The sequence below is a fragment of the Meleagris gallopavo genome, chromosome 3, assembly GCF_000146605.3.
Source record: "Meleagris gallopavo isolate NT-WF06-2002-E0010 breed Aviagen turkey brand Nicholas breeding stock chromosome 3, Turkey_5.1, whole genome shotgun sequence".
NCBI lineage: Eukaryota > Metazoa > Chordata > Aves > Galliformes > Phasianidae > Meleagris > Meleagris gallopavo.
This window is the reverse complement of record NC_015013.2, coordinates 88,423,051-88,442,270: the sequence shown is the minus strand read 5'-3', so window position 1 is coordinate 88,442,270 and position 19,220 is coordinate 88,423,051. Positions and strand designations below refer to the sequence as shown.

The 19,220-nt window shown below is 40.6% G+C and overlaps 1 protein-coding gene across 2 annotated transcripts in view; it reads left to right on the top strand.

Moving 5' to 3' along the window:
- Positions 1-57: 57 nt before the first annotated feature.
- The window catches only part of AGO2 (argonaute RISC catalytic component 2), a 43,504-nt gene continuing 24,341 nt past the window's right edge, over positions 58-19,220 (top strand). Inside the window, exons 1-6 of one of the 2 annotated variants that reach the window (XM_031552935.1) lie at positions 58-75; positions 8,956-9,151; positions 13,513-13,633; positions 16,179-16,360; positions 17,651-17,787; positions 17,929-18,063. In XM_031552935.1, coding sequence (XP_031408795.1) covers positions 9,075-9,151; positions 13,513-13,633; positions 16,179-16,360; positions 17,651-17,787; positions 17,929-18,063 — 652 coding nt within the window. In that variant the 5' untranslated portion in view covers positions 58-75; positions 8,956-9,074. Of the gene's footprint in view, positions 76-8,955; positions 9,152-13,512; positions 13,634-16,175; positions 16,361-17,650; positions 17,788-17,928; positions 18,064-19,220 lie in introns of those variants that run through there. The other variant, XM_031552934.1, reaches the window with a different exon arrangement.

Below are 19,220 nucleotides of genomic sequence, written 5' to 3'. Positions count from 1 at the left end.
AAAATCAACAAAAAAACCACCAACCCTCCAAACCACAGATGAAACAAGAATAGAATGGAAGACACTGAGGTTCAGGTAGGTACAACAGTGCAGAAGAACGAATGCCTCAATGAACCAAATACATTTCTTAAGGGTTTAATGAAGGAGCGTGTGGTTTCGATCTGTGCAAGTCACTGCTGTGTGAATGAGGGTGTGTTGTTTGAAGAAGTGAGAGTTTCATGCAGGAAGAGGAAACTTCAAAGTGGATTCCCACTGGGGTGAGGAAGTGGAACTTTACTGTTTGGATTGTGTGTGATAAGAATACAGTAGTATTTTTTTCCTAATTATTCCTGATTTGCAAATGTCCATTAACCTAAAACTTGGACACACTTGTATATGCTTTGTTTTTTTCCTGTCTTTTACAGAATCCTTAGACAAAATGGGCAGACCTCAAATGGAAACGTACAGGACTAGGTGCAATAGTGAATCAAATGTTGGTAGTGACACTGCAGCTGAAAATGGATGAATACGTATTTCTGTGAGATTGTGAATCTCCCTGTATTCAGGTGTCACTACTTAATAGTCTGCTCCCAAGCTTTAGCTGTCATCACTTGGGTGGCACAGTGCCACAGCTGGGTCTTCATTTGTTTTGACTAATATGAGAACTTAAGTTGGTTACAGGAAGCAGGTGGAAGAAAAAAGCTGTAATTGGGGAAAAACATCATAGAAGCATTCAACTGAAAGATTCCACTTCTCATGTCTCAATTATTCCATTATTACAAACCAGTATTTTACTGCTCCTCTCAGCGATGCTGGAAACCACAGCCTTCTCTTGAAATTGCATTATATACTGTTGGATCTCTTGCATGGTAGAGATGCTCCTGCAGCTGCTTTCACTATCTAAAATGATAAATGGACTGTAAATTTCCTCCTCTGAAACTGAGCCATGGGAGCGTTAGTATTTTTTTAGATTGATCTGCGGTGTGTCTGGGCAAAGATTTCTTTTTGAAGGAAAGCTTCTGAATTATATCTTAAGAGTTGAGTTTTGTAAATGAAGGCATGAAGACATTTTCAACTTTGTATTTTCAGAATTTAGACAAAAGCACTGTTATTCCTAGTCTGTGGAGGTTTCAATATAGCAAAGGTACAAACATAGATGTCCATCCTGGCTTATTTCTTTATTAAGCTGAGGACAAATCACAGAACCATGGAACTATAGGGGTTGGAAGGGACCTCTAGAGATTATCTAGTCTGACCCCCAATCATTTGTGTTTCATTAAATTGGGTACAGTATGAATGTCACTGGGCAAAGGGTGCTGAAGTACCTGATGTGGTTGCTTGGGACTGAGTACCCCACAGTGGGCTCTGATTCTGGCACAGCTTCAGTGGTGCTGTGGACTGAATGAAAGTTCTCATTCATCCGCTGGTCGCACCAGATAGTTTGATAGAAATTTCAGCTTGGCCTCTGAAATAAATATACAGCACTGATGAGGTTTCCTTAATAAAAAAGTTGTGCTTTACAAGTCTAATGTGACTTAGAAAAAAGGAAAGGAAAGCTGATGACAGTGGAGGCTGAGTTGTACCATTTTGTACGTAACCACGTGGTCTCAAAGTGTGGGAGTATGACTGTCAACTAAGAAAGGAAGTAAGCTGCACTTCTTTCCTATCCTAATTTAAATACAGTGCTTCAGAGAGTGCAGGTAAAGGGAGGTAAGGTGCAATGAAGGACACACAATTTCTGTTCTTCCCTCTAAAATATATGAAGTAGCATGAAGTAGGTGCTATTTGGATGTTTTCTTCTTTGGGATATTGTAATACTCACTGCTTCATTCTTCTCCATTCCTAAAGGCTTGAGGTTGTATTGAATGGAGGCACTGTTCTTTATGAATGCAAAAAATACTACTAGACTTTTTTTAATCCTTAGAAAGACGTGGAATTAGTTCAGCACTTTCCAAGGTAAGGACAACAGAACGATTCATTGTGGTCAAGTGTGATAAACAGCACTCAGGCCAGTCTCCATTTCCCCTTATCACCTAGTAGAGATTTGCTTGAAGGTGAAGTCATTTTGTAGTCTCCATTCGTGATAACTTTCAACTGGATTACTGACATGTAGGTAAGTCATAAGCACCCACTGCATTATTTGGATGAGGCTCACCATTTCAGTTCATAACTTAATTCAACATTGCTGTTTGCAATTAAAAGAATTCTCTGTATCTCATAGGAAGAATTTCAGTGGTACTTTGTGCAGCTTTTTGTGCAGGTATCAATCAAGCCACATGGCTTATTAATGGTAGGAATAGCTGTTGGATGCTCCATGTACATCTGAATGCTCTGCTGCTCACCCCCACTTGTATGTGGAGTTATTGCAGTCTTTCACGTATCCAACTAGGAAACCTGGTCATGACTTTTTAAAGCAAACAGGATTGTTGTCTTGTTTCTCCTTTTCATCTCCGACCACACTCACTGTGGGCGTCTGGGAGGAATTCTGATCTCTCTGGGTTACATTGCTTCCTGCAGTAGGGAGCGATCACATCCATGTCTTACAGCAGGGTGGGGAAGTATCCAGGATAACCAAGGCAGCTGTAGGTCTGTAACTGATTATTTGTTCTAAGCAGAATAATACAATGTTTGACTTGATAATTAACACTGCTTCAATTCTCTTGTGGTAAGTGACAATTATTACATAAAAACGATCTCTCGATTAAGTCTACTGAACATAATGAGATCACGGATTTGAAGGCAGTGCTGTTTATCCAACACTTCTGCTTCTTATCTGAATACTGAATTGCATACTGCTAAGGAATTGGAAGCAATTTGGCACAGTGAGATCCGTACAGTTCCCAGTAGTATCATACAGGGGTCTTAAAATAAGATGTCTTTATATTTCAGCTCATAGAAATAACAGAAGTGAAACATCAAGGCATAGCAAGGAGGAATGTAGGTGATTGAAGTTTCTTTAAAGCTTGGGTTCCAAGTGTGAATGGGAACACGATGGGCTGGGGCAATGTTTGGATGGAGATCCATGACAGGAGTATTTTGCAGGGGTCACTACTGAGACCAGTGATCTGTAATATCTTCATCAGTGACATTGACAGTTGGAATGAGTGCACCCTCAGCAAGTTTGCTGATGATACCAAGCTGTGTGATGTGGTCAACGTGCCTGAGGGACGAGATGTCATCTGGAGAGACCTAGACAGGCTTGAGCAGTGGGCCTTGGAGAACGTCATGAGGTTCAACAGAACTGAATGCAGGGTCTTACACCTGGGTCATGGCAACTTCAACTATAAATACAAGCTGGGAGATGTAAGGATAGAGCACAGCTGCTCTGCCAAAAAGGACCTGGGAGTACTGGTGTATGGGAAGCTGGACGTGAGCCAGTAATGCGCCCTCACAGCCCAGAAGGCCAACTGTATTCTGGGCTGCATCAAAAGAAGGGTGGCCAGCAGGGTTAGGGAGGTGATCCTGCCCCTCTGCTCTGCAGTGCTGAGACCTCTTCTGGAGTACTGCGTCCAGATGTGGAATCCTCAGTACAGGAGATGCATGGACCTGTTGGAATGTGTCCAGAGGAGGGCCGCAAAAGTGATCCAAGGGATGGAACACTTTGGCTATGAGGACAGCTGAGAGAGCTGATCTGCTCAGCCTGGAGAAGACTGTGAGGTGACCTGAGAGCGGCTTTTCAGTATCTAAAGGAGAGAGAAAGAAGGGAACAGACTCTTTAGTGGAATCTATGGCAACAGGATAAGGGGAAATTATTTCAAACTAAAGAGGGGATATTTAGATTGGATGTAAGGATGAAGTTTTTTTACAATAAGGTTAGTGAAGCACTGGAATAGGTTACCTAGAGAGGTGGTGGAAACCCCATTCCTGGAGGTACGCTCAAGGTCAGACTGGATGGGACTCCGAGCATCTTGATAGAGCTGTAGGTGTCCTGTGCATTGTAGGGGAGTTGGACTAGATGGGCTTTTAGGATCCCTTCCAACTTGAATGATTATCTGATGATGACAAGCAGGTATTTGTGAGAAGCACAGGAGCAGTCCGAATGTGATGGGGAGCAGGAATTCTCCATTCCCCAGTGATTGAACTCTGGATAGCATTGTAGGGCCATTCCAGGAAAATAATCATTTAACAACCCTTGGCTAGGAAACTCAAGTAGAGTAGAAGATAGGGATTACCAGAAGGCTCTTCTCCTCCCCACTCTCCCTTTCTGTTTTCTTTCCTTCAGAGGACAGCCTTGGTAATCTGTTTGCTCTCCATACAATTGAATAATTGTTCTCATTGATACCACTAAACAAGAAGTGGTTACAGGATTTATCCTCAGTAAATCTTAGATGGTGTTCATTTGTGTAAAAGAGCAGGAATAATTGTTTTTACTCTTTCATTCCTTTCAGATGCTTATCAGGTTACTTGCCCTTCTGGGCTCTATCAAGTATTGTTGTTCAAGAGGATGTGTTATTAGCAGGAAATCTTCTGGCAATTGCATCTTACTATGGGATCTTCAATAGTTGATAGTTAAAATAGTGCTGTAATACAGACTTAAATGAAGATCTGACTACATCATTTCTTCATAGAATCATTATCATCATCATCATGGAATGGCCTGGGTTGAACAGAACCACGATCATCTGGTTTCAACCTCCCTGCTATGTGCAGGGTCACCAGCCACCAGGCCAGGCTGCCCTGAGCCACATCCAGCCTGGCCTTGAATGCCTCCAGGGATGGGGCATCCATATTTCTTCAGTTTCTCTGCAGTGCTTCTCTTGTGGTTTGTTGAATTTGGGAGGATAACTTATAAGGTGGTTTCCTTGTGTATCACTAATGCAACAGTGCTGTAACTTGACTGATGAACTTAGTTTGTGTACTCCAAAACATGCATAATAAGCACAAAGTCAGATGTGTAGATGCCTCTGCCCTCCATAGTATCAAGTGACTATTAGCTGCAGCTTGGAGTTTCCCTTATCTCTTGCAAAACACTGCAGGCTCTCTTTCTATCTTTCTCTAGCCATTCCTAACAGAAAACCAGTTCAGAAGTCAAATTTATTTAAGAACACATACTGTAAGAAAACTTGAAGATGGCCTAAAGCTGAAGACCGCGTGCAAAGACATTCTGACATACATATATATGGCTGAGAGAATTGGGTTTGTAGAACCTTTAGGACAGCTAAGGAAATCTGCAAATTCCTAAGGACAAGATCTGGAGGAGGTAGAAGTGGACTTAGAGAAGGTGCACAAGGGACAGGGTAAGAGACAGAAGCTGCAGCACAGGAAACTAGCTAATAATACCACAAATGTGTTTTATCATGAGAATAATCAACCATTGGAACGAGTTGTAAGAGTTGCTTTGGAAACTGTGAAGAGGAGAGTAGCCGTGTCTGGTCTCTTGCAGCTTACTCTGTGTTCTTACCATACCCAGCACCTCCTGCACAGCTGCCTCTTGTAGCACACACATCCCTTCTTTTGCTGGTCTTGCTTCTTAACCTGATCTTGTTGTTTCCTGCAGGCCTGGAGGCAAAACAGCTGTTCAGTAGCTGAGCTCAGGTTCATAACTCCCCCAATTTGGTTTTTGAATCAATAGTAGTGATATCTCCTTCTTGTGGAAGGGATGGAATCAGCGAGTTAACTGGAAACAGCAAAATGTAGTTCAAAAAGCAAACTTCACAGTGGTCTTTGTACTGTCTGCAAGGCTGGGATTGGCAGGCCAGGCACATCAAGTGCTGCAGGGGGAACTCAATTTGATACTGTGTTAAAATTCTGTATGCCAGTATGAAATGTGGACATCTTTCTTTAAATGGGTATCAAGTAATTAGTGTGTCTGATATACTTTTGGAAAAGAAAAAGGTCTTATTTATTGTACCTCTTACAGCATTACTTTGTCTTCAGGTTAAGCTCTGTTGCCTGCCTGCCACTTGCTTCACTTCCTGCATCTCTTGTTTGAGGTGGATAAAAATGTGCTACTGAGGACAAAAAAGTGTTGAAGCTCTTAAACATCTCCTATTCACATGGTAGCTTCTGGCAGTGGCAGCTGTATTGTAGATCAACACAGCAATATCTGAAAACACCCACATGGATGATCCGGAGTAACCGCCCTGATGTCTGATAATGAAACCTCAACTGAAAGCGGGGCTTCCGAATAAGGCTTCCTTCCTTCACATCAGTTTCACTTACAGGACGTATAGTTTGAAAGGCTTCCTATGACAGATGTAGGCTGCATTAGCCCAGTGCTAAAACGTTCTTTGATCTGTGAAAGCATCACTAGATAATTAAATGTGTTAGGACTTGCTGTGGAAGAAAACGTATTGATATAATTACAGTAGTAGAATTATGCTTGGATGATCTCCTGTGTCGACAAGCCCTTTTGGATGCAACTAGCTTGGCCCCTTCTTATTTAGTAACTCATTAGGCCTCTGACTGTGTGTTAGTGGCATAATTCCATGCTAAAAATCTTCTGTATGTGCCTTCAGTGCTGAGCAGCACTTCAGAGAACTGAACGACCTTAAGCTTTACAACACTATGAAGAATAAAGGATGGTGCTGAAGGCCTCCATATAGGTGATAAATTAAATGGCCCTGATGATTCGGTTCCACAATTGTTTGGGTTTTGGAGGGGGGGAGGAATGCAATCAGAAGTGTGGCTCATTCATTCCTTCTACATGCTGGGAGTGCCTTGGCCCTGTGGCTCCTTGAGTCACTCTTATCTCCAGTTTGGATCTGCAGTATTTTGATGGAGTGGAAGTCTGCATGCAGCCAGCCTTGAATTTGCAGCATTGTTGTAAACTTGCAAAACTCTGCACTAAACTGATATGTCTGTGCAGTTCTGTGTTTGAGCACAGCTCCTCTGCCACCTACTTTTTCCTGCTTTTCTCTTAACATAGTGATAGTGCCTGAGGTTTATGGTTCTTCAAGAAAACTGCCATGAGGTAGTTACTTTTCTAATACCTGAATTTTCCCCAATTTCCACTTCTTTCATAGAAATCGCAGTTCTTAAGAGTGCTAACTTTGAACAGTTGCTCTATTGTAAATTGAATGAATTCTGGTAGGAAGTGTGTTAGTTCTCAGTTCCAGAGAAGCCTCAAGACTTCATACTGGCACCTCATTACTGAATATCCAGTATACCTTACTTCAAACCATGCAAATAGAGCTCTGTGTTTTCTTGATGGTCTCAGTCATTATATCAAGGCTGAAACATTTTTATTATTCACGTTGTCATGTAGCAAATGAGCAAGGAGTTTCTGATGCATATCACAAGGATGTTTCGGTGTACTTGTCTTTCATCTAATTCATTCTCCCCTTGACAGCACTTTAAATGTAAAATCCAATGCATGTAGACTTTCAAAATGCTGTCTGAAGGCACTGTGTGTGTTTTCAAAGGAGTCTCTGAAAACCAGGAATGGAGCAAAAAAAACTACAGGAGTGTGTTTGGAAGACCACCAGAGGCAGCTTCTGGTGGGTGAGTTGTGGCAGGTTTCCATGGGTAGAGTATATCTGTATCCTCTGCAACACCCCGTATAGAAGCATTCCCATATAGAATGAGTAAGGTTGGTAAGGACCACTAAGGTCATGATGTAATCCAACCACTGACCCATCACCACCATGCCCAGCAGGCCATGTTCCTCAATGCCACATCTAAGGTGCACATAGGTACAGCCATCAGTCCTGTAGCTAATGCATGTGTATCTGCTTCATGCCACAGAAATATAGGCTGACTGCTTATCAAGTCAGTGCTGCTGTTTAATAAACAGTGCTTATCTCCTCCAAGCACCACCTTGCCCTATATAAGTCTGCTCAGTGCGTTGAGCCAGAAATAACTTTAATTGGAGCGTTTAAAACAGATGAAGTTTAAAAGTGAAAGTAGCTGATGTTGTTGGTTGTTATTTCTGAAGTGCCTGGTTCCGTTCTCTGCTGTGTGTGTGAACTGTTCCATATCTTTCCCCAGGAATTTGCTTCTTTCATGTTATCTCCATAATTTGCTTATTTACCATTTGTCACTAAGCTCCAGTGGAACTTACCAAGCTCCAGTGTTCTTCCTTGATTATTTGTAAACAGAGCTTCATTATATTCCTGTGAGAAACTCCCAATTTAAGGAGTAGACTGATGTCAGTTACCAGTCTCTCTAGCACAGCAAGAGAAAGGGCAGAGAAATCAGGATGTGGTGGTGAGTACAGCAGTGTTAGAGAGCATAATGGCATGGGGAAGGGAAATGCTTAATGTGGGTGCATAGTAGTTGAACAGGTAACAGTGGTAAGTCAGATCGTAATGCCACCAAGATATAAGCGTGGATAAAAAGAAACAAATAGTCCAAGTGCCAGGAGCAGAAAATTGAAGCTGTGGGAATGATGGGACAGCATCACCACCACTGTAGAAGCACAGATGTTCTGGAACAAGAATTTAGAATGGATCTTTCAGGTTACTGTTGGAGAGTCACAGTTTTTATTGCAATGTTTATTGAACTTCAGTAACGTGGTGTTAAAGGACTGTATGCCTCTGAATGTATTTTGAGGACAAGACCTGACCCAAGCATAAACCAAATGAGGAAAAAGTCTAAGAACTGCTTTATTAATAAAAATAATAACATAGGACAATTAAAAAAAAAACCACAGTAATATTCTCAATGTCAATTCACAATTCACATCAGTATCTGTTTTGAAACTGAGATTCTTCATAAATGGTGCTCTAGTTCTTGCTTTGTTCTTGATTTTCCACCATTGCCTGTTTAGTGCCTGCTTAGCATCTCCAAATCCCGCCTATAAATCGTTGTATGGGAAAATGGAACTAATTTTAAGATTCTAATCAATGGTGAGGACTAAGAAACAGAGCAAATAATAAACCAGCTTTGGAAGAAGAGAGAAAATGAATGGACTCCTGATAGCAGGTTTTCTTTGTTAGTTTGAACATCCCCTACTTTGTTGGATGAAGTCTGTAAATTTGTTCAATTCAGGTGAATGTAGCTGGTGTGGCTAATTTGTGCTTTCTCTCTTTTCAGTGCTTGCACCTCCTCCACCATTGCCACCACCAGTACAGGGATATGCCTTCAAACCTCCTCCTCGCCCAGATTTTGGGACTTCTGGGAGAACAATCAAACTGCAGGCCAACTTCTTTGAAATGGACATTCCTAAAATAGATATCTACCATTATGAGTTGGATATAAAACCAGAAAAATGTCCAAGAAGAGTTAACAGGTAATCCAGTGCTTTGTTTTTTTCCTTACGTTCTGGTTTACATTTGAAAATTGTGGAGCCACGTGCTTGTTTTCACTGATGGCTCAGAAGATGCATCTGTTTATTCATTGTTTGTACCGATAGCTTCCAACTTTCCATATCCATCAACAAGCAGTGTTCCTCAGACATTTTAATCGTAGAATCATAGAATAGCTTAGGTTGGTAGGGGTCTCAAGCATCATTAAGCTCCAACCCCAGTGCTGTGTGTAGGGCCTCCAACATCTACATTTAATACTAGACCAGGCTGCCCAGGGCCCCATCCAACCTGGCCTTGAACACCTCCAGGGACGGGGCATCCAGAACCTTAGCAATCTTGTAGTAAAGAACTTTCCCCTGATACCCAACCTAAATCTTTCCTCCCTCAACTTAAAACCATTTTCCCTTGTCCTTCTATTATCTACCCTTTGAAAGAGTAGGCTCCCTTTGCATACTGGAAGGCTGCAATGAGGTCACCCACTCTTTCTCCAGCAAGTTGGTCCCAGCCCAAAGATTCAGTGCTGGTGGTCCCTTATTTTGACTGAACTTGTCAACTTCTGATTAAAGCCACTGTATTAACTCTAGAGAGGTTAGATCAGTGTAAACCAACTTGATAAGTTATATCCTTGGTATTGCATGTTTAAATATCGGAGTGTAATTGGCTGGCAAGCCCTTTAGCAAGGAACTGGTGTTGCCAGCTTGTTTTCCTGCTTTCACCTACTTAAAAGGGGAGGTAAAACCCATTTGTCTGTGCTGCTGGGAGAGGATTGTGGAAGAACTGAATTAGGTAAGAAATTATCCTTCATCAGTAGATTCTATAATAGGGAAAGTTATGCTCCTGAAACAGATAGGGAGATGAAAGCATGGATCAGCTGGCAAAGGAAATAAGCAATTAGGTCCTGTATTTTGCATGTGTGCCCTATTAGTCACAGTGTGGCAACCTCATTAACTTGAAAAAGAGCAGTGTTGCCAGAAGTGAAACTGAGAACAAGACTTGGCACTAACTCGAAACCACAAGTGTCATCATTGTAACTACCTACACATCTTGACTGTGGAGTATCGTAATGGTGTGTTTATATATTCAACAGCAAAAACTTTCCATATTAAAAGAGGTCACATGGGTGGATTATGCAGTAATGAACAAAAGTGTAGAGTCCAAAAAGTCACCTGAAAGCCACTGTTTTCTTGATGTCAGTTAACAAACTGGAGTGCATTATCAACTGTTACACCAACAAGGCTGCTAGTAATGGTATTTCCATAAAGCAGCATTGCTATGCTTTGCTGCTCTGTTTTTTGTTTTTTGTTTTTAATTTCTAAGGCTATTTAAAAGCTTTAAACCAGTTGAGAATTGAGTTTAGTTTTAAAAGCAGATGTTGTATGTGCATCAAGCTAAATTCTCTTCCTGCCTGAAGCAGCCCTGTTGATTTCACCAATGCATTCTCACTGCACTGTAGTGCTAAAAAAAAAATAATAAAAAAGTAATAATAATAATAGCAGTTCACATTTTCATAGTGGAAGCCACAAGAGCTTTGCTTTCATGATCACTGATTATCCTGGCTTCCTGCTCCAGTGCTGACAGCATGCATGCTGCTGTATGATGCAGATTTCTATGCTCCTTAGCCCCTCTGGATGGTGCAGTGCTGTGCAGCTGGTACGTGTTTGTGGTGTGTGCTGCTGTTCTCAGTGATCGCCTCTTTGTAGTCCGGTGTGTGTGCTTCCTTCTCTTGTCCCTACCTTTAGCGGTGGGGAATCAGTTTCCAAGGAATTGTAGAGAACATAATTATAAAGTAATTGTAAAGCAATTTTCCTGGCTGATAAAGCAGGTTATACTCTGTAATGAGTTGTTGCCTCACTGACAGCTTCAGACCTGATCTCCTTTGTTAGGTTAGCTATTCCTTGTGTTGTGGTATCAGAGCAGATATAAATCTGCATGGTTCAGTGCCTTTTGCAGTAAGCAAGGGTGTAATGAATGCATTCAGCAGTGCACATTTCTCTGTACAGAGTGGGAAGAATACAAATTGGATTCATTTAATGAAGTTTATGTTTCATTTCTTCTTCTTTGAGCACTTGCTGGTGCTTTTGCTACCCTTTAGGTGTACATGCACTTGTCAGTGCTTGGCGTTTTGTTGACTGTGGCCTTTCAGTCCTACATGTATACCTGTGTCTGTGCACGTATTTATATATGCGTATGTAGGATTTTGTAGGATGCACATACAGTCCAGAGCTAAAATTCATCTAGATTAGAGTTTCCAGTGTTTTGGTTATATAACTCAGCTACATACCTGCAATCAGTAGCTTTTATCATTAGTTTGTGTTTTAACATCTAGAAAAGATTGAGTTTTTAATTCCATTTACGCTGTTCCCTCATCTGTGCTGGCTTCATTCTTCAGTTTTGTTTTTGGACTAGCTATGGCTTGGACTGTACAGTTGGATACACCATAAACAAGAGCTGGAGCAGGACTGGAAGACACATAGCTGAGACAGTGGGCTGCTGTGCCAAACCTATACAGTTAGGGTCAGTTTTTCTAATGTTGCAAGAAGTCCAGATCTGTTTTGGTAGATGATAAGAATGGGCAACGTGGGGTTGGTTTTGTGCTGTCAGTCTCCACCTGGAATCATCATCATAGAATCATAGAATGGCCTGGATTGAAAAGGACCACAATGATCGTCGAGTTTCAACCCCCCTACTATGTGCAGGGTCACCAGCCACCAGACCAGGCTGCCCAGAGGCACATCCAGCCTAACCTTGAATGCCTCCAGGGATGGGGCATCCGCAGCCTCCTTGGGTAACCTGTGCCGGTGTGTCATCACCCTCTAAGTGACCTGGGGTCACTTGTGTTCTTGCATACACGTGCTGTCTCTGTGCTGTAGTCCACAAGGGCTTGAGTTGGAATGCCAGTAAATCACTCTTCTTTTGACTTCAAATGGAGAAAATAATTCCACTTTTCATTGAAACGCCTCAAACCACAGCTGAGAAACACCATCACTAAACAGAGTTCCAAGTGTGGAAACGCTAATTAAATGGCAGCTTTCATTTTCACGCAGAGCAATTTGCAATCAAATCTTGCTCAGTAGGAGAATGGATTTTCCATTGCTCGAAACAAGGGTAAAAAATATCTCCCTTCTATCCTTGAAACTGGGACTTGTTCAGTCAGGCGCTGCAGACCAGAGGCAGAAGCTGCTGGGTCAAGTTTCATTCATACTTCTCAGAAACTCAGATGGGACCATTAAAAGAAACCTATCTAATCTTAAAGCTTTGGGACACAGCAAATAAATTGTCAGCTCAAACAGCTGACACTGTTCACTCACTACAATGCTTGAATGCATTGAAGTTTCTTCTCAGAGTTTTATGTTGCTATAGCATCTAATTCAGCTAATTACTTTTCTAAATCATGGTGAGTAAAATAGTCATCTGCAGCCTCACTGAGCTAGTTGGCAGTGGTACAGAAGAAACAGCATCCTGTTGCTTTCCTTCCTGTGTCAGCTCAGCTTCTTTGGGCTGTTTTGCCCCCAAGCCATATATATGTTAACTATCTTCTAGGCAGCATTCTGCAAACCACTGCTGGATTTGAGATTTCCAGCTGTATGAGACACGTAGCCTGAAGGATGTCTGTTTGGGACATTTGGACTAAAGGTCTTTGGCATCAGAGTGCTGTTACTTCAACAAGCCACTCATCTGGCTGCTGAACTGGTTTGTATGACCAGTGTGTAAGCACTGTAGTTAGACAAGTGCCTTGGGACTAGTTGCATCAGTCATACAAACAGCACGTATTTCCAGCTGTGCTTTAATGGACAGATATGCATTTCTAATACATTTGGATCTCTGTGAAGGCTAATTTTGTTGCTTTTGTGGAAAAAATTGCACTCAAGTAATCTATCTTAGCGCTACACAGAAATTTTATGTATCACTGTCATCATAGGAATGTTGTGCTGGGGGAAGGCTGAGGCTGAAAGCTTGGGTAGTCGTATTTGGAAAGCTGCTCAGTCTGCTGAGCTTTGGCTCCATACAGAAAGTACTGTAGGGCAGGGGAGCAGGAGACCCAGACAATACCATGCGCCTTCTGTTGTGACCATGAGATAGCACAATCTTTTGGTTTGCCACTTGTGTTAAATCACAGCAGACAGGAAGGCATCTGAAAAAGCTAACAACAGCCACGTTCAGAAAGTGGTTTAGTCTGTGAAAAGACTGCTCTAATTCAGATCAAACAAATGTCAGCTTTAATGCCTAGCAGGAGACAACCTTTTAATTTTCCTAATGCTTCTACTCATGAATATTAGTATTCATTTGCTATGTGACGTGAAAAGTAAAAAAGTTGAATTAATGTACTCTTTTTTGTATTTTTCAGAGAAATAGTGGAGCATATGGTTCAGCACTTTAAAACACAGATTTTTGGGGATCGCAAGCCAGTGTTTGATGGAAGAAAAAACCTTTATACAGCTATGCCACTTCCCATTGGAAGAGATAAAGTAAGTTTTAAAGAGAAAACTTCGGAAGAGCTTCTGATTGGAGATCCCAGTGTAATATTTGCAGAGCCTTTCTAATAACTAATAGAAATTGGTTTGTATGTTCTTTTTTATTTTTTTTTTTTGTGTGCGTGTGTAAATCTGCTGCTGCCTTTAGATTCCACTTTTCTTAGGGTCTTGTGATCTTATTGCCATCACAAAGGTCTGGATGGGGCCCTGGGCAGCCTGGTCTGATATTAAATATGGAGGTTGGTGGCCCTGCATGTAGCAGGGGGGTTGGAGCTTCATGATCCTTGAGGTCCCTTCCAACCTGGGCCATTTTGTGGATCTGTGTATCTGGCTCTCACTCAGGCTTGCTTCTAATAGGCTTTCAGATTCTTCCCTTTTTCCCATCCAATACAGAACTTTAATATCTGTATGCCAAAGCAACCGAAGTTATTACCCCGGAGGAAAAAACTACTACAGAAAAACCTCAACTGGTTTAAATCGAGTGTGGGGAAATTTAGCTTAATAAGGGAATTTCTTTTTACATGGAGCTTAATTGGTTTAAGCATGGTTTAAACCATTATAAAGCTTGTAGGTATTAACACTTTCCTCCAGAGTAATTAGATTAGGTTTCTTGGGGTTTTTTGGCTGCTCTGTACATAACAAATATAGCAATTTTGCTACACTTGGGATCACATTGAAAAGATTCATGATCATACAATGATTAATAGATGGTCTTTAATCTAAGTGGGAGAAAAACTTCATTTACTTGCAATGTACGTCAGTAGTGGAAGAACTGATGCTAATCAGGATGCTGAAACCAATTTGTCAGCACCTTTTTCCTGTTGCTCTTTAACTTAATTAACATCCTCTGTCTTCATCTCTTGTCAGTGGTAGTTGTTTTTTCTTTTTTTGTCCTTGCTGATAACCTGCTTCTATTTGAACTTGTGCAAACACATTTTCATCTTTTCTGCTCACCCATCCCACTGATCATACCTGTTTTAATTCCTTCCATCTCATAGCTAATTTTCGTTCTGTCACTCCTTCATTTCTTTAGACATTTCAGATCAAATATGGACTACATAAGTATTAAAACAAAATATTTTCTCAATTTTTACTCGTACAAAAAGTGTAGAGGACGCAGTCAAGTTATGTAGATACGAGCAGTCTCCTAATGTATCTTTAGGATTTTTTTTCAGCTCTTCAGTAATATTTCACTTAGGTGAGATATAAAAGGAAGACAACCTGGAAAGCTGGATTAAAACCTATGTATTTGAGTAGTACCAGTGACTGATGTGGTTTTGAAGAGGCTTTAAAGCCAACAGTTAAAAGTGGGACAAGTTCATTACTGTAAATTTTTTGTGACAACTAAGCTAAACATAGCATAGCCCAGATATTGCTCTGGTAACTGGTAGATTTGTCTAAGATAACTGAGCCTTTCTGAGTGTTAGGGTGTTATTACCAAAAAATGAATAAAGTGCTTCACATTATGGATTATCTACTTTAAAATTTAAGGCTCAAGGTATGAATTGGATGTGGGGTTCAGGGAGTGGGTCAGACATTGACATGCAGTCCAGTAATCATCATAGAGATTCTCCAGTCCTGTGTTTATCAGGGGTGTGGATACAGCACCACAAATAGATCAATTCTTTATTTTTTTCCATACCATCATGGTTAAGGAGCTTTATAAGTTGAGACCAAGAGGGGGGGAAAAAGCCAAATAAGCAAAAAGAGGCTTTATAGAAAGATTCCAATCAGCAACAGCTGACAGCCTACAACTTCATTTGCATGGCCTTTTTGGCAGAATAAACATGCTGGGCCATCTACAGATCCTGCTGTTCCAGACTCCACTTTCCGTTGGTCTGCCATGGCCACGTGGCTCCTTTCTCTGCACAGCTCTTGTGGTGAATAATGTTGGTTCTAAGGGAAATATAGGACTGCAGTATTAATTTGGATTGTCCACTATAAATTGTCAACTTGGTTGCTGGCTTATGGAGAGGCTGCTTGTATTTGTTTTATCTTTGCTACCTGGTTTTTGACTGAAGAAGCTAGCTGCTACGAGAGGGCAGGTGACTGCATATATTAGCCTGCTGCTACCATATATTGTTTTCAGTAGCACTCTAATTACAGTTTGCCTGCTAAGTGGATGTCTTTTGAATTGAAGCAGTACACTCCCTAGGACAGGAGAATGCAATGCTTTTGTTTACATCCAACACAAGGGATGTTCTGATGATATTTCTCATAGTCACTCCCACAGGTTTTTGTGATATCAGACTTAACCAACTTCCAGTTGGGTTAAGAATTGTTCTCAGACCTTATCTTCTAAGAAAGATGAGAAATCAGTGTTAGAATGCCAGCCTGGGAAGCATACCAGTTAGCTGAAATACACCTGTAGAAAAATGTAGCTGTTGAGAGGCTGTACGTAATGTCTGCTGTTTCTTCATCACTGCTCCATGTCTTTTCCCAGGCTTTACAGCATTATTCAGAGCAATTCGTTGTCCCCTCTCATTTTCCTCTCCAAACAGAAAGAATCATCTTGGTTTGTTGTTTGTCATTGCTGCAGGTGGAGTTGGAGGTCACGTTGCCAGGGGAAGGGAAGGACAGAATATTTAAGGTGGCCATAAAGTGGATGTCCTGTGTGAGTTTGCAGGCATTACATGATGCTCTTTCTGGCCGGCTGCCGAGTGTCCCATTTGAAACCATCCAGGCACTTGATGTCGTGATGAGGCACTTGCCTTCCATGAGGTGAGCAGAAGACACTGGTATTGCTGAGGAAATGTGCTTTATTATCTGAAATGCTTGGGCAGCTACTTTGGGTTGGATGTGCTCTACCAAATAATAGCTCTACCAAATAATAGCTACCTGAGAGGTAACATGGCACTTCTCTGTTTATCAGATGATGGTTTTAAATGAAAAGAGGGGAGATTTAGATTAAATGTCAGAAGGAAATTCTTTACTCAGAGGGTGTTGAGGCACTGGAACAGGTTGCTCAGAGAGGGTGTAGGTGTTCTATCTTGGGAGGTGTTCAGGGCCAGTTTGGATGGGGATGTGGGAACTGAGCTTTATGGTCCCTTCTAATCCAAGCCATTCTATGATGTGATATCAAGTGAGAAGCCTCAGGGCTGGATACAAGTCCCTTTTCGCACTGAAAGTTACTGAAAATCGTTCTACATTTGTGTGGTCTCGGGGCTGGGGTGCCCTGGTACCTCAGCTATACTCCATGTCCATGTAGCCTTCTGAGAAAGAAGCTCCCTGAGCTGGAAGTAATTGGAGGCTGGGAGATAGCACATGTATGGCTCAAAAGTTAATTATCCTATTCCTGTGTTCTTTCAGCACGTGTTAATTGCTGATTTTCTGTATTATCGGGCTAGAGAGACATTAGTGGCACTTAGTACAGCAGTTTTTTTAGAGGAAAAATGCTTTAAAATGGCTATGTCCCAGGCAACATACATGGCATTTGTAGTCAAAACAGTGTGTTTCTTTAAATCTGCTGCCATGAAACAGTTTGCTTAAGACCACTGTTCAAATTAAATGCAGTTGGAAAATAAAGAACAAATTTCTTTACTGAGCTTTCTCATTTTAAAGGACTGAGAAGTTTATGCAAATATATTTAAATATCCTTATATTGCATTGACTTTATCCTTATATTCAGGAAAAGAATCAATCAGCTTTTGCAGTAAATAAAACAGCTAGACAAATGATTCACACATTTTTATTCAGAGAAACATATTAGCACTGGTTTTGATGTTTGATATTAAATGTGCAGTACTGAGTTACCAGTGCAATCATTCTGATGCAGTTGAAAGATGCTTCAGCAATGCTTGCTAGGTGAGTCGTTTAGCAAAACAGTGTTTCCATGGATTTCAGGGTAAGCCACGCAGAAATAAGGGGAGAGATTATTATTTACGGTGTTGTTTATAGCTTGAAACACTGCTGTTTCTGTGCTTTTGAATAGGCATCAATAAAGTCAAAACTAATATAAACATTTTTTTCCTTCTGCTTTAATTTATGATGTGGATTTACCTTCTGTTCCAGGTATACTCCAGTGGGGCGATCTTTTTTTACAGCATCAGAAGGGTGCTCAAATCCATTAGGTGGTGGCAGAGAGGTTTGGTTTGGATTCCATCAATCAGTCAGACCTTCCTTATGGAAAATGATGTTAAACATTGATGGTGGGTTTTATACAATTCTCTCTTTTTTTTTTTCCTCTCTTTTTCAACGGAGAGGCAAAAATTCAATAGCTTCAATTGTATTTATTTCAAAACTTATTCCTCTGTATTTTTGTAATACAATTTTAATGTTTTTGTCTACAGTATCAGCAACTGCATTTTACAAAGCACAGCCAGTTATTGAGTTTGTATGTGAAGTTTTGGATTTCAAAAGCATTGAAGAACAACAAAAACCTCTGACAGATTCCCAAAGGGTAAAGTTTACCAAAGAAATAAAAGGTAATAAATATAACTGCTTTATTCTGTCTGCTAGTGTATTACCAACATATATTCAGAAGATTTTCTATAGCTGTTGACTATTTGGGAAGCAAATTATGATAGTGAACATACACTTTTTTGAGCAAACATAAAGGCAAGAAACATTATTTCAAGCATTTATTTCAAGATTTTGACAGTTCCTTTGTCAGTGAGCAAAGTTGGATCAGCTCATATAAATACGTGGCTTCTGACTTGATTCTCTAGTATGAAATGTTAATTGAATGGGTTTTGGACTCTGTCATCATAGAATCGTATAATTGGTCAGACTGGAAAAGACCTCTAAGATCATTGAGTCCAACCTCAACCTTACCATACTACCCTGACAATCCACTGCTAAATCATGTCCCTGAGCACCGTGATCCTTACGGATCCCTTACAACTGGTGGTATTCTATGATTTATTTTTGAAGGAGGCACATTTTGAGTTCAGATATGCACAGAAGTAAATTATCACTTGAGAATGTGATAACTATACATGTATGCATTTAGCTCGATCTCTCTATATAGGGTAATTTCAATTACCTGTGTCCTTAATGAGAGTACAGCAGTGAATCCATGAAGATGACATGTTTCGCTCTCTTCTTAAGTGTTGGGATAAACTCAAACTTCCTAGCAGATGGTTTTCCTGAGATCATTTACTGGCTTGTGATTTATATAAAGCTTCTCATCCTTGACAAGCCTTCATTTCATTGTGTGTTGTCATCACCTAATTACTTGATCAAGTGTCATGTCAAAGTTACTTGTGCATGTGGACATCTGAGAGCATCTCAGTGCAGCATCCCTTATTATGTCAGTCTCCTTAAAACAATTCATCATCTTAAATGACAGTTGTTTTTTCCATCTTGTATTTAGGAATTGAATACCACTTTACGCTTTATTCTTCAGAAAGAACTTCCATCACTAAATACAAGTTTCAATTAGAAATGAGAAAACATTTTTTTCACTTCTGTCATGTCAGTAGTGCCAATCCCAGTTTCATAAGACGGTCCTGTTTCTAATCAAATGATTTTAAATTGTTTGACAAGACTGGGATTTTACATTTGTTACTTCTGATTACCCTATCTTAATTTTCTTTGAAATCACTAATGGCAATATTTCCATATCCAAATTTTCTAATAA